The 14,268-nt window shown below is 40.7% G+C and overlaps 2 protein-coding genes and 1 pseudogene across 4 annotated transcripts in view; 2 read left to right on the forward strand and 1 right to left on the reverse strand.

Annotated features, from left to right (window-relative positions):
* Positions 1-11,957, reverse strand: part of ADAT2 (adenosine deaminase tRNA specific 2) — a 29,564-nt gene extending 17,607 nt beyond the window's left edge. Inside the window, exon 1 of the mRNA XM_060616837.3 lies at positions 11,757-11,957. Within this exon, the coding sequence (XP_060472820.1) occupies positions 11,757-11,855 (99 nt within the window). The 5' untranslated portion in view covers positions 11,856-11,957. The remainder of the gene's footprint in view (positions 1-11,756) is intronic.
* LOC132666537 (small ribosomal subunit protein eS21 pseudogene) lies at positions 10,189-10,493 on the forward strand (annotated as a pseudogene).
* A 108-nt stretch (positions 11,958-12,065) lies between the features above and the next one.
* Positions 12,066-14,268, forward strand: part of PEX3 (peroxisomal biogenesis factor 3) — a 34,161-nt gene continuing 31,958 nt past the window's right edge. For all 3 annotated transcript variants that reach the window (XR_009605324.3, XR_009605323.3, XM_060616832.2), the window contains exon 1: positions 12,066-12,329. Coding sequence is in view for 1 of the 3 variants with exons in the window: in XM_060616832.2 (XP_060472815.1) it covers positions 12,257-12,329 (73 nt within the window). In the remaining 2 variants the exon portion in view is untranslated. The remainder of the gene's footprint in view (positions 12,330-14,268) is intronic.

A 14,268-nucleotide genomic window follows, 5' to 3' on the forward strand; every position in this document is an offset into this window, starting at 1 on the left:
CAAAATAAAAAGCTTCTGCACAGCGAAGGAAACAATCAGCAAAACTAAAAGGCAACCAACAGAATGGGAGAAGATATTTGCAAATGACATATCAGATCAAGGGTTAGTATCCAAAATCTATAAAGAACTTATCAAATCCAACACCCAAAAAAACAAATAATCCGTGAAGAAATGGGCAGAAGACATGAACAGACATATCTCCAAGGAAGACATACAGATGGCCAACTGACACATGAAAAAATGCCCCACATCACTCATCATCAGGAAAATACAAATCAAAACCACCATGAGATACCACCGCACATCTGTCAGAATGGCTAACTTTAACAACTCAGGCAACAACAAGTGTTGGTGAGGATGTGGAGAAAGAGGATCTCTTTTGCACTGTTGGTGGCAATGCAAGCTGGTGCAGCCACTCTGGAAAACAGTATGGAGGTTCCCCAAAAAACTAAAAATAGAACTACCCTATGACCCAGCAATTTCACTACTAGGCATTTATCCAAGGGATACAGGTGTGCTGTTTCGAAGGGGCACATGCACCCCCATGTTTATAGCAGCACTATCAACAATAGCCAAAGTATGGAAAGAGCCCAAATGTCCATCGATGGATGAATGATGAATGGATAAAGAAAATGTGATATATATATATATATATATATATATATATATATATATATATATATATATATATATAATGGAGTATTACTTGGCCATCAAAAATAATGAAATCTTGCCATTTGCAACTACGTGGATGGAACTGCAGGGTATTATGCTAAGTGAATTTAGTCAGTCAGAGAAAGACAAAAATCATATGACTTCACTCGTATGAGGACTTTAAGAGACAAAACAGATGAACATAAGGGAAGGGAAACAAAAATAATATAAAAACAGGGAGGGGGACAAAACAGAACAGACTCATAAATATGGAGAACAAACTGAGGGTTGCTGGAGGGGTTGTGGGAGGGGAGATGGGCTAAATGGGTCAGGGGCATCAAGGAATCTAGTCCTGAAATCATTGTTTCACTATATGCTAACTAATTTGGATGCAAATTTTAAAAAATTAAAAATTAAAAAAAAGAATGTTCATAATAGCTTGATTCATAATACCCAAATCTCGAAACAGCACAGGTGTCCTTCAACAAAAGAATGGATAAACAAACTGTGCCATAATAACACTATGGAATACTATTGAGCAATGAAAACAAAATGCTAGGGATATACACAACAACATGGGTGAATCTCAGATTCACTGAGTAAAAGAAGCTGAGTAAAAGAAGCATACATGCTGTCTGATTCCCTTCGGGTTTAGTACTAGAACAGACAAAACTAAACACCAGTGAGAGCAATTTCTGCACAGGAGGGCATGTGTAGATTGATTGGAAAGGGACACAAGGAACTTTCCCAGGGTGTTCAAAACTATCTTGAAAAGGGTGTGGGTTACATAGATGTTTGCATCAGTCAAAACAGAATAGACCATGCATTTAAGGCCTGTGCATTTTATTTTACATAAGGTACACCTCAATTGAAAAACATAAATTAGAAAAATAAGCTTAAGAATATTTCCACCACCACCATGCTGGAAATGGCAAACCAATGGTTATATTCGCAAAGTCTGCCCCATCACAGGCTTTTTTTTTTTTTTTTCCTGTCACTGATTGAACCAGTTGGGGCCCAAGACAGTTAAAGAGTACTTTTTTGGACAGAGAACAGAAGCAAGCAAGTCATATCTGAGTACTCCCTGATCCTGCCGCTGATAGAGAACAGAGGAAGAACACAACCCTTGAACCTAGAGTACAAGCATTTCCATGTACTGCAGTCAAGAAAATCCAAGTATGGCTGTTTCTAAAAAGGCATGGCATTTATTTTGGCAGGTCTGAAGACACCTTGGAAGACTAGATTACCAATTAAGTGTAGGTATTCACACACAGCATAAAGGATATGTGGTGCAAAGTTGAAGACATTGCTTTAAGACAGCAATGTTCTATCTCCTGCACTACCCCCCTATTCCGGCTCTGCTTAATTTAGAGTAGCAATAACTTCCCATCATAATGCCAATATGGGTTCCTTAGACACTTCAACCATGCTCAACTGACCCTTACCTTTTCATTGGGTCAATAAAGGTGAAAGGAGAGGCCCACGGGGGTAGGAAACTGTCCCTCTCCTTCCTCCTTCAGGGTGGTGGGATAGAGCCAGAGCCTGCATAGATGTAAGGGCACAGTGTTTGAAGCAGGAAGACTGCATTCTTCAGAACTGTGTCATGAACCACCCACGGGCTGGTTCTGTCTAGTTCTGTAACAATGGTTAAAGCATGCCCAGTTTATGCAAAGTTTTAAAGTCTGAAGAGTTCCAAGGTTTGGTGAATATATACAAATAAATATACAAATGCACCACTGGCTACCAGGGAAAGGAAAGCCAGGGGAGGACTGACAGCTAGGGAAGATGGAGATCCTGACTACCCATGCAGTTAAGGCAATCAGCACACAAAGAATGTTATTTAAAGTAAGATTGGGGGTAGGGGGCACCTCCGAGGCTCAGTTGGTTGAGCATCTGATTCTTGATTTTGGCTCAGGTCATGATCTCACGGTTCTCAGGGGTTCCCAGGATGGAGCCCCACATCTGGGCTCTGTGCTGACAATACAGAGTCTGTTTGGGATTCTCTCTCTTCCCCCTCTCTCCCCTCCCCCACTCACGCTCCCTCTCTCTCACAAACTAAATAATTAAACATTAAAAAAATAAATAAACATTTTTTTAAAAAGAAAAAATAAATAAGATTACAAGGCTCCTCGCTGGCTCAGTCAGAAGAACATTAGACTCTTGATCTCAGGGTCATGAGTTCAAGCCCGATGTCGAGTGCAGAGATTACTTAAAATAAAAACTTAAAAAAAAAAAAAAAGGATTAAGAGTACACATAACCTCAGGTACACATGAGAGAGAAATCATTTAATCATCTAACAAACATTTGTTGAAGACCTTGATAGGGAAATTATTTTGGATTATTCAGGTGGCTGTAAATGCAATCACAAGTGTCCTTACAAGAATTAGGCAGAAAGATTTACACTGTTGGCTTTGAAGATGGACGGACAGACGAAGGGGCCATGAACCAAGCAAGGAATGTTGCTCCAAAAGCTGGAAAAGGTAAGAAACATATTCTTCTCTAGAGCCTCCAGAGGGCACAGAGCCCTGCTGACACATTGTGGTTTTAGCCCGATGAAATGAATTTAAAACCAACACCTGGCGTCCAGAACTCTAAGAGAATAAACTTGTGGTGTTTTAAGTTACCAAGTTTGCAGTACTTTGTTACAGAAGCCACAGGAAACTAATACACTCTGTTAAGAAGAAAAGACAGGCTAAAACTGGAAGAAAATATTTGCAAACCACATATCCAACAAAGGTCTATTATCAAGACTATCTAAAGAACTCTCAAAGTTCAATGGTAAAAAAAAAGAAAAAAGAAAAAAGAAATTCAAACAAAATCCCACTAGAGAATGGGCAAAAATCATCAACAGACACTTCACCAAAGAGGGCGTACAGATTGCAAATAAGCACATGAAAAGATACTCCTATCATTAGCCATTAGGGAGATGTAAATTATAACCACAATGAGTTATCACTACCCACCTATCAGGCTGGCTAAAATAAAAAGTAAAAACACCAAATGCTGGCAAGTCTGAGGAGGAACAGGATCACTTATAGACTGCTGGTAGGACTGTAAAATGGTACAGCCACTCTGGAAACTAGTTTGGCAGTTTCTTAAAAAGCAAAACCTGCAGCTAACATATGACCCCGCAATGGCACTCTTAGGCATTCTCCCAAGTAACTGGAAGCACATATAGTCATATAGAGACACAAATGTTCACAGGAGTTTTATTCGTAATAGGCAAAAACTGAAAATGACCCAAATGTCCTTCAAAGGATGAACAGTGAAGCAAACGTGTGATATATCCATCCCATGGAATACTACACAGCAATATAAGGAATAAACTACTGATTCACTCAACCCTTGGATGGACCTCAAGGAAATCATGCTGAATGAAAACAACCAAACCCCAGAAGGTTACATAGTCACATATATAAATTCCTGAATGCAAAATCACGGTACAAAGAACAGATTGTGCCTGCCAGGGTTTAAGGGCTTGAGAGGGAATGGTGGTTATAGAGGGTAGCATGAGGGAGCCTAGTGGTGACTGAGCAGTTCTGGTGGCAGGGCAACAAAACGAAACTTGATATAATGTGCACAGAACTACACGTGTACACACAGAGCTGATGAAATCAGAATATGCTCTGCAGATTGCATCAATGTCATTTTCCTTGTTTCAATATTGCACTCAAGGTATGTAAGATGTTATCACTGAGGAAAGCTGGGTGAAGGGTACATGAGCCTCCCTCCTATACTTTTTGCAACTGCCTGTGAATCTATACTTATTTCAAAAGGAGAAGTTAAAAAAGTAATAATAAAGGTGGAGTAAACTAGAAATAGCTTGTGATGGAGATTAAGAAGAAACGCCTAGTAAGACAGGAGGAAAACCAGGAGTGTCTGGTGTTAAGGAAGATTCCAGAAAAAAACGCACCAAGGACAAAGGTAGGTGACACAGAGGCAATTTTGGTGGAATGATGGAAATGGAAACCAGTGGCTTGAAGAGTGATCTATCTGTGGGTTAAATTTCTAGCTTCTAACTATTATAACAGACTGTTACATCTACATAACAAGTGTTCTGATTCTGAGCTTGCAAATGCTAAGAGCTTACAATTTGTTGAAACACTTACTTTGAACCAGAACTATTTTAAGCACTTTATAAGTATTAACACATTTAGTTCACAACTCAGAGACAGATTCAGTGAGCCTCTCCATGTTATAGATGAGTAAACAGAGACATGGGCTAATTAGGGAATTTGTTCATGTGAGAGCCTGGGACCAGGATCCAGGCGGTCTCTTCCATGCATTCATTTCTGCAACAAATATTTATGGAACACCTACCAGGTATCAGGTTTCTGGCCATTAAGCTTCAAATTTCTACTCTAGTCACCACCAATCAGTTACTTTATCACTTTTGGGGTTCCAAATAGGTCTAGTTCAAGGGATAGAAGGAGAAGGAACCCTTAAGAGAGTGAGACATAGAAAGTTTAAGGATAAAAAAACTGCAAGAGAATAAATGATGGAGGGGGCCGTGTGACCAAGATTTTCTGTAAAACTATCTTCTGAAGAATTCTATGTGTGGCCGTGTAGCTATTTCAAGCATGTAGAAGAGAGTTCGAGACCAAGTGGAGAAGAAGCAGTGGCAGAATACAGAGAGAACCTATGTTTCCCAACGGGGTTCCAAGTCCTGTTCACCTGGAAGGATGCCCGACCGCCGCAGGAGTAGCTGCACAGAGCTGTCCTTCCCTCCACTCAGGCCTCCAGGTGACTGGGCTGTGCCTTTCATTCCTTCCTTCAGCGTTTCTTTTTCCTGTTCCAGCAAACTTACCTCCTTTACTCCATGTCCTACCTCTCAATGTTATCTTCCTATTTGCTTACAGTAATGTGTATTTTGTGAAAAGTCTCCAATTACTGTGCAAATGAGAGAGAAAAACATGAGTGGTGGGAATATTTAAAAGGGGAAATCACGTTATTGATGAGGAATAGCCCAGCCCACCATAATGAGGGCGAGTAAGTGAGCAGTTGAGAAGGGTGGGTTAAGGAGAAGGTGGTGAGAATAACCCAAAAACCCCACAGAAATGAGTTTAGGTGAAATGTTTTTCGATAAAATACATATTTGCTTTGCTGTCAAGTTCAAAACAGACTTAATTCACATAATCTTCAATCCATCCCATCTCCTACTTTCGAACTCTCCCATCAACTCTTCTGTCAAGCCCAATCATTTCTTTACAAATTTGCTTTGTTACTTTTTACCTTGTCCTTTTAACATGCAAAAGTTTTTAATATTTATGTAATTAAAACACATCAATTTTTCTCTTCTGTTTTCTCCCTTTGGTGGTATAAAGAACCATCTTCATTCCAAGTCTTCCAGATTTTCTCCTAACAAACACCAACATTTATTTACCAGTGGCTCCTTTCTGGTTTTAGTCTTCTTATGCTATCTCTTCAATTAGACTTTTACATTTTAACTTACAAAGCACAGTAATAAGCTAACCAATCTTTGACAAAGCAGGAAAGAATATCCAATGGAATAAAGACAGTCTCTTCAGCGAGTGGTGCTGGGAAAACTGGACAGCTACATGCAGAAGAATGAACCTGAACCACTTTCTTACACCAGACACAAAAATAAACTCAAAATGGATGAAAGACCTCAACGTAAGACAGGAAGCCATCAAAATCTTCGAGAAGAAAGCAGGTAAAGACCTCTTTGATCTTGGCCGCAGTAACTTCTTACTCAACACGTCTCCGGAGGCAAGGGAAACAAAAGCAAAAATGAACTACTGGGACCTCATCAAAATAAATAGCTTCTGCACAGCGAAGGAAACAATCAGCAAAACTAAAAGGCAACCGACAGAATGGGAGAAGATATTTGCAAACAACATATCAGATAAAGGGTTTGTATCCAAGATCTATAAAGAACTTATCAAACTCAACACCCAAAAAACAAATAATCCAGTGAAGAAATGGGCAAAAGACATGAATAGACACTTCTCCAAAGAAGACATCCAGATGGCCAACTGACACATGAAAAAATGCTCAACATCACTCATCATCAGGGAAATACAAACCAAAACCACCATGAGATACCACCCCACACCTGTCCGAATGGCTAACATTAACAACTCAGGCAACAGATGTTGGCGAGGACGTGGAGAAAGAGGATCTCTTTTGCACTGCTGGTGGGAAGGCAAACTGGGGCAGCCACTCTGGAAAACAGTACAGAGGTTCCTCAAAAAACTAAAAGTAGAACTACCCTACGACCCAGCAATTGCACAACTAGGCATTTATCCAAGGGATACAGGTGTGCTGTTTCGAAGGGACACATGCACCCCCATGTTTATAGCAGCACTATCAATAATAGCCAAAGTATGGAAAGAGCCCGAATGTCCATCGATGGATGAATAGATAAAGAAGATGTGGTATATATATACAATGGAGTATTATTTGGCAACCAAAAAGAATGAAATCTTGCCATTTGCAACTACGTGGATGGAACTGGAGGGTATTATGCTAAGTGAAATTAGTCAGTCAGAGAAAGACAAATATACAACTTCACTCATATGAGGTCTTCAAGACACAGAACAGATGAACATAAGGGAAGGGAAACAAAAATTATATAAAAACAGGGAAGGGGACAAAACATAAGAGACTTAAATATGGAGAACAAACAGAGGGTTACTGGAGGGGTTGTGGGAGGGGGGTTGGGCTAAATGGGTAAGGGGCATTAAGGAATCTACTCCTGAAATCATTGTTGCACTATATGCTAACTAATTTGGATGTAAATTTAAAAAATAAAATTTTTAAAAAGTAAATAAAAAATAAATAAACAAAAGCATAGTATTGAATTTCTTTAAAATGACCCAAATCTTTGGGATGCCTGGGTGGCTCAGTTAGTCTGAAGCCTGCTTGGGATCTTCTCTCTCTCTCCCTCTGCCCCTGACCCCCACTTGTGCTCTCTGTCTAAAAAAACACACACACACACACACAAAAAAAAGCAAAACAAAAAAACATATCTTTACCATGTTAACTAATTATTTGTGTGTGTTCTCCTTTAGTCTTTGTTTATTTGATGAAAAAAAAGCTTTTATTTATTGAGGATAATATGTCAGGGCTTTACAAACATGATCTCTTTTAATCTACACAACTCTGTGAGCTAGATACTATATACCCATTTTATAGAAGAGGCCTCTGTGGCTGAAAGGATAAGAACCTGTCAAAGTTAGTTGGCTGTCAGTAGCCACTCTGGGGTTTGAACATATGCCTATCCAAACTTTAAACATACCCATATAATATAAAATAATTTGTATTTCTGTTTGCCTAATGTTGAATATCACATGTAGCTGTGATAGTTAATGTCATGTTTGTACCTAGTATTCATAATCGTTTCAATAACAGCACATTATTCAACACAGTCATATACCACAATTTAACCATTTCCCTTCATTGGAAGTTTTAAATGCTTCCTAGTCTTCCCTATTACATAGAACCCTGAAATGACAAGGATTGCTTTTATGCTTCCAAACTATTTCCTTAAGATAAATGCCACACAACTGTATTACAAGGTCAAATGATATGAACATTTATTTTTTGAGGCTGCTAATTACATTATGCCAGCTTGCCTTCCAAAAATGTTGTAATGATTAGACTGGTAGGGTTGTATTGATTTTTGTACAAACTCACTAATTTTAGATGACATTTTTTAAAAAATACATTTTTAAGCTCTCTCAAAACCATTTTCCCTTCTTTTATAACCCAGGCTTATGTTGGTATATTAAAATCACAAACTAGGATAGAAATTTCCTAGTGCAAACACTTTATTTTAAACATGAAGAGAGTAAGACCAAGATCGTCAGAGCCAGACATTCTAGCTATCTGTATTGGCCATATAAATATGTCTACTCTGTACAAAAGTTATGCAAATGCTAGTATCCTACCTATTACATGAATACGGCATATTGCACTTTCAAATTCCTCAGAGCTTAACAGATTTGGCCCTAGATACGTTTCTGGTTTCATCTTAAACGCTTCTCATAAGTACGTAGTGTACTTTGAATCACCTTATCTTCGAAGTGATTTAAGATTTGAAGTTTCCGTAGTGGGGAGGGGATGATTGGACAAAGAACAAGATTTATGACAAGCACTTCTTCCCCTTTGTTTAAGGCCTGCAAGAACACGTACCGGCCCAAACCACAAGGGCCTCCTTGACCCTGTGTAGGAATAGGTAAACTAGGCAATCCCATCCCCAAGTGCTTATAATCCAATTAAGAAGGCCAGAGAGATCTTGGAAACTATTTGGATCCATCTCCTTCTATAGAGTAGGAAGGGAAACCCCAGGGGGAGGCAGCAAAAGGTAGTAAAAGGACTTAAGTGTTTAGGCCAGAAGTCTAGAGAATAGTGCAGAGGTATGTGAATGAAATGTCCCAATATATTATGAACAAACGACACTTAAAGGTTAAAGGAAAATAAAGACCCAAAAAATGAAAGGATGAAAAAAAAAAAAAAAAAAAAAAAACACAGCTCGGATACAGGAGTGGGAATGCTCAATGACTTATTAAAGTCTGCTGTTTCTGAAAACCTCCATTCAGTCCTCCATGGTAGCATCTCGGAAAATCTCCAGACATAAATAGTTTGAAGAGAGCTCAGGAAGCAAATGAAAGTAGACAAAAGGGCCCGCAAATTCTGACTTCCTAGCATTCAGGCATCATCTGCCCTCCAGAGCTCTCACCTACGGAAGGATGAGGGCTTACTTTAAGATATTTTAGCTTCCTGTGTATATATTATCATCCTCCCCCATAAGAAGCTGCCTAAGATATTATTGAAATGATTTGGGGAAGAGTGAAATTTTGATATGGTGAGAAGTAAAGGAGATGGTTCATTTTCAGAAATACTAAATGAAAGCTGGGCTGTCCAGTTAACCTAATAGGTCTACAACCTACTGGAAATATGTGCAACCCTCACCCCCACCCCCACCCCCTACAATGGAGTCCCAAACCCTTAGACACTTCGCTTCCTGGTTCTTCTTCCGCTCTCTGTCTGGTGGACTTATTTTCACAGGTTTTGCAATGAACATGTGCCATAGAATAAAGGGAGGAGGGAATGAAAGTCTCTGCCTCACTGCAGGGAATAGGTTTGTCCCAATCAGACTACCTTTTGCCTTACATGGGCATAGGCAACCTCCGGGAAAGGCTGTAACCTCTGTAGTACTCAGCCAATGAGAAATCAGGGGAGGGACCTGTGTGCTAGGAGATAAATTGCCTGCTGTGACCGTCACCAATGTGCCTGTTCATCAGACACCCACGCTTGGTTGATTAAAGCCTTGCTTCACTGTGCTCCGAGTCTTGGCCTCTTTCCTTTGATCAGGTCAGTGGGCTTATTTCTCATAGATGTCAAGTGAAAACTCCTTGTCTCCAACTTAGAGTAATTAGTAACATAAAAGAAGTTCAGGACAAACATCCATATTACAAGTTACAAATTAATTTTTAAATGTGTATGTGAACAATAATCAAAGTATCAGAATGCTATGTATCTTGTAAGTTTAATGGAGGAAATAAATCATGAAATGTGTTCAAAGAATAGGTCCTAAAATCAAGTCAGTGGATCAGGACCAGCAGTACCACATCAGCCAATTTGTGGATGTGGATGTGACATGGAAATGCTCTACCAGCAAGGGCATCATCTGGGCCAAGAGGACCATGTGCCCATCCAGATGAACCTGGCTGAGGTTGACCAGGTGACAAGTAGGTTCAACAACCAGTTTAAAACCTACACTATCTGTGGACCAGTTAACAGGATGGGGGAGTCAGATGACTCCATCCTCCTACTAGCCAAGGCCAACAGCATCATTTCAGAGAACTTCTGACTGGAGAGGCTCACAGATGGAACATTTGTCATAAATAGCAACCCCCGCAAAAAAAAAAAAAAAAAAAAAACAAAAAACTCAATGAAATTGAAGTACCAGGAAAACTGTACATAGGAAGGTTAAATACTGTTCTGTGAAACTTTTATTTCAGTTATAGTTATGTGTGAGTTTATTGCGTTGTAATATAAAGTAGACTTTTTTTATTGTGAGTCACTTCCAAAAAAGTATGAGAAACAAGTTTAAAAGAACATTATGTAACAGAAACAAATGGAGAGATGCTGTAATACATCATGGCTTAGAGAAAAATATTTGGTTGTAATAGAGAATGAATGCAGGGGTAATAGTATGAGTAGAGAACAAAGAATGTACCAAAATCAGCTGCAGTACTAAATTTCCAATGCCAAGCATAGTGTACTCAATAAACATGTATGGAGTGAATTAATAATTATGGAACTAATTAACTATTGGAGACCAGAAGCCACTAAGGATAGGAATATGAAAAAAAAAAAAAAAGAATATAATCAAAAGCATGTATGAAAAAAGATTTTACAGCAGCCTTAGAGAAATGTAAAACTCAAGGGCATTTTACACATGTATATGTGTGCACGTGCATATATTTATATACATATACGTATATAAGCCAACACACACTTTTATCCCTATTAAAGAGCTCACTGGTCCTCGTAAGTATGGGTAAAGCTTAGATTATACACAAATCTGATTAGAGCTCTTCTTAATCAGCAGTCCTGAACGGAGCGAGAGAGGGAAGTGAAAAAAAAAAACAGGGCAGTAGCATGGAAGGATGAATGAATGAATGGTAGATCTGACTGTACAGGGACTTGTTTTTACCCTGCTCTCTATCAGACACATCCTCAGGGTCCTTTCTCCTACTAGACAGGTTCAAGAGGTCATAAATACACAATAATGTAACTTTCCGGATTTGCGAGTGTGTCTTCGGGGAAAGAAGGGGACGCAGCACGTACATACCAGCAGCAGCTGAATGGGGGTGTTTGGTTCATACTTGATACCAGTGAAAAAAGAAATGATTTTTGTATTTCCTCTCCTCCTTCCCCCACAGCACTGTGCGAATGGACTAAAGAAAACTTCAGGGGAGTAAAGCCAGCAGTTCACCCAGAAATGTGACCGCCATCGAGATTATGGTGACGAGAAAGCACACGCAGGACGTTTGCTTAAATGCCCGGGTCGGGAAGAGGGACCAAAGAAAAGTTCCCACCCACGGCACGCACCGCCTGGGCTCCTCACCATTTGCATCGCTTCCTCCATCCACTTTTCGGTTTCCTCCGCCGTCACCGAGCACCCGGCGCCGCCAGTAGCCGGCGTGGAGGCCGCTTTTGCCTCCATCCTGCACCCGGGCCGTGGCGCTCAGCGCCCGAGGCTGAAGCAACAGCAGCGGAGCGCCGGCAACGGAACGCGGCGGACGCGAGCCGCGGTTTCCAGGGAAGTCGAACGGCGATGCACTCGGGAGCGAATTCTAGACGGACCCGGGGGGCCCGGACCAGTGAGCGGCGACGGCGGCGCGGCGGCAGCAGCAGAAAGCGCAGCTGCTCGCCTGTAGTCCACGCCCCCTCCCCGCCCCGGTGACAGTCTCTGCGGAAAGTCGCGTTTGTGATTTCTGGAGAGCACCGAGCGGGACTACGGAGGTGCTGCCTGGTCGTTGGGGCCAAGTGACGAGGAAACGCTTTCCTGGCGAACAGCCCCTCCCCACCCCCGCCGCCCTTAGCCCGCACCTTCAGGGTCTGAAGATGCTGAGCTCTATGTGGAATTTTCTAAAACGTCACAAAAAGAAATGCATCTTCCTGGGCACAGTGCTCGGAGGTGGGTGACAGCGTCCTCGGAAAGGGACATTGGGAGAAGGGGGCGGAAGAGAGGTGACTGTCTTGGAAAATAGAGGCCGGGCGACCATAGTCCCGGATATGTGGAGGGGCTTTCGCTCGCCGGTCGGACGGGGCGCTGGGTGACGAACCCGTAAGGGTCTTCCCGTCTCTGCGGTTGTGGGATTTGTATCTTTTGTCCTGAAGCTGCCCCTTACTCTGTTTCTCTCCTCCCCTTTCTTCTCGCGGACCTTGGGAGAACCCACCACAATTAAGTTTCTGTTTCAAGATAATCATTCTCTTACCGACACATATTTCAAATTGTTTTCCTGGGAGATTCTTCGTTTCTCTTTGGCACTCTCCGTATTTTATTTGGCTTTCATCCTTCGCAGAAGTTTCATAATGTTCTAGGAGAGTTACCTAAAGCCTGCCCTTCCAGCGTTGTTTAAAGTTAGGGGCGCCTGGGCGGCTTAGTGAGTGAGCCTGGAGCCTGCTTGGGATTCTCCCTCTCTCTCTCCGTCTATCCCCCCTCCTCCTCCCTTCCTCTGCCCCTCTCCCCAGCTCGCTTGCGCGGGCTCTCTCTCTGTCTCAATAAAAAAAAAAAAAATTAATTTGAATTTTTGAAAACTGCACAGTTATTCTAAATGACTGGGAGGTATATACTAGACAAACACAAATCAGTGTTTTAGTTCTGTTTCTGCTTCTTTAGAATACAAATTATGCAGTAGGAAATGTTTGAGAGATGTTGTGCCGTCTTCCTGGGGATCTTCAAGGTTGGGATCAGTGCCCATCCAGCTGGTGTAACTGAGTTGCACAGGCTGAGAGGCGATTTGGAAACAAGGAAGATAATCCTGAGAGCCTTTTGCCCCATAGGACAGTCATGCCATAATATGCAGGGACTTGAAGGAGAGAATAAAAAGCCATGTGAGATATAGGAGAAGGAAGCATAGGAATGTTAAGAGGGAATTTTTAGAATTTGACTTTTTGAGCAATTATCACTAACTACATGCTTGGGTTACAGAAGTACTTAAAAACAAGAACAGCAGTTTTCCAAACAATTTGATTGCCTCTCTCTTACTATTAGATTATATTCTATTGCCCCCAAACAATGTGAAATTAACAATACTTTTAACATCAATAACTCAGATCCGTTGATTCTTGAAAGCTTGAAATCAGCTTGTTGATGGTGAGGAGAGTCTTTTCCTGATCTCTGAGGTGTATCACAAATCACTAAGTTTTTAGGTAAACTTTTACAGCATTCTTTGAGAAATCCTTTACCAATAAGGTATATTTTCCAGTATCTTCAGCCATTAACATCTAATGTACAGAGCTCCCTCAACTTACAATGGGGTTATGACCCAATAAACTCATCGTAAGTCAAAAGTACATTTAATACAACTAACCTACCAAACATCATAGCTTAGCCTAGTCTATCTGAAGAACACTTAACTTTAGGTGACAGTTGGGCAAAAGCCTGTTTTATAATGAAGTGTCAATACCTCATGTAACTTATTGAATACTGTACTGAAAGTGAAAAACAGAATGGTTGAATGAGTTCTGAATGATCGTAAGAGTTGTTTACTCTCAGTGATGGAATGGCTGACTGGGAGTGGGGCTCACTGCCACCCAGCATCACCAGAGAATATTGTACCACATATTTGCTAGCCCAGGAAAAGATCAAAATTCAAAGTATGGATTCTACTGAATGCGTATTACTTTTGTATCATCACGAAGTTGAAATTTTCATAATTCAGGGACTGTATATTTCTCTTATGCCAAGACTACTAAATCTATCTTATTTGTAGAAGTTAAAGACATATGTATGATGGAAGAACTATAAATAAAATATTTTTTGGCACTACTGAAGGAAGGAAAATAATCTCTCTTTAGCAATCTCAGAATAGCGTACCCCTTCAGATTTATGGAATAACCTAATGGTAGAT

This window comes from Panthera onca, chromosome B2 (genome assembly GCF_046562875.1).
Source record: "Panthera onca isolate mPanOnc1 chromosome B2, mPanOnc1 haplotype 2, whole genome shotgun sequence".
In the NCBI taxonomy this organism is placed as follows: Eukaryota; Metazoa; Chordata; class Mammalia; order Carnivora; family Felidae; genus Panthera; species Panthera onca.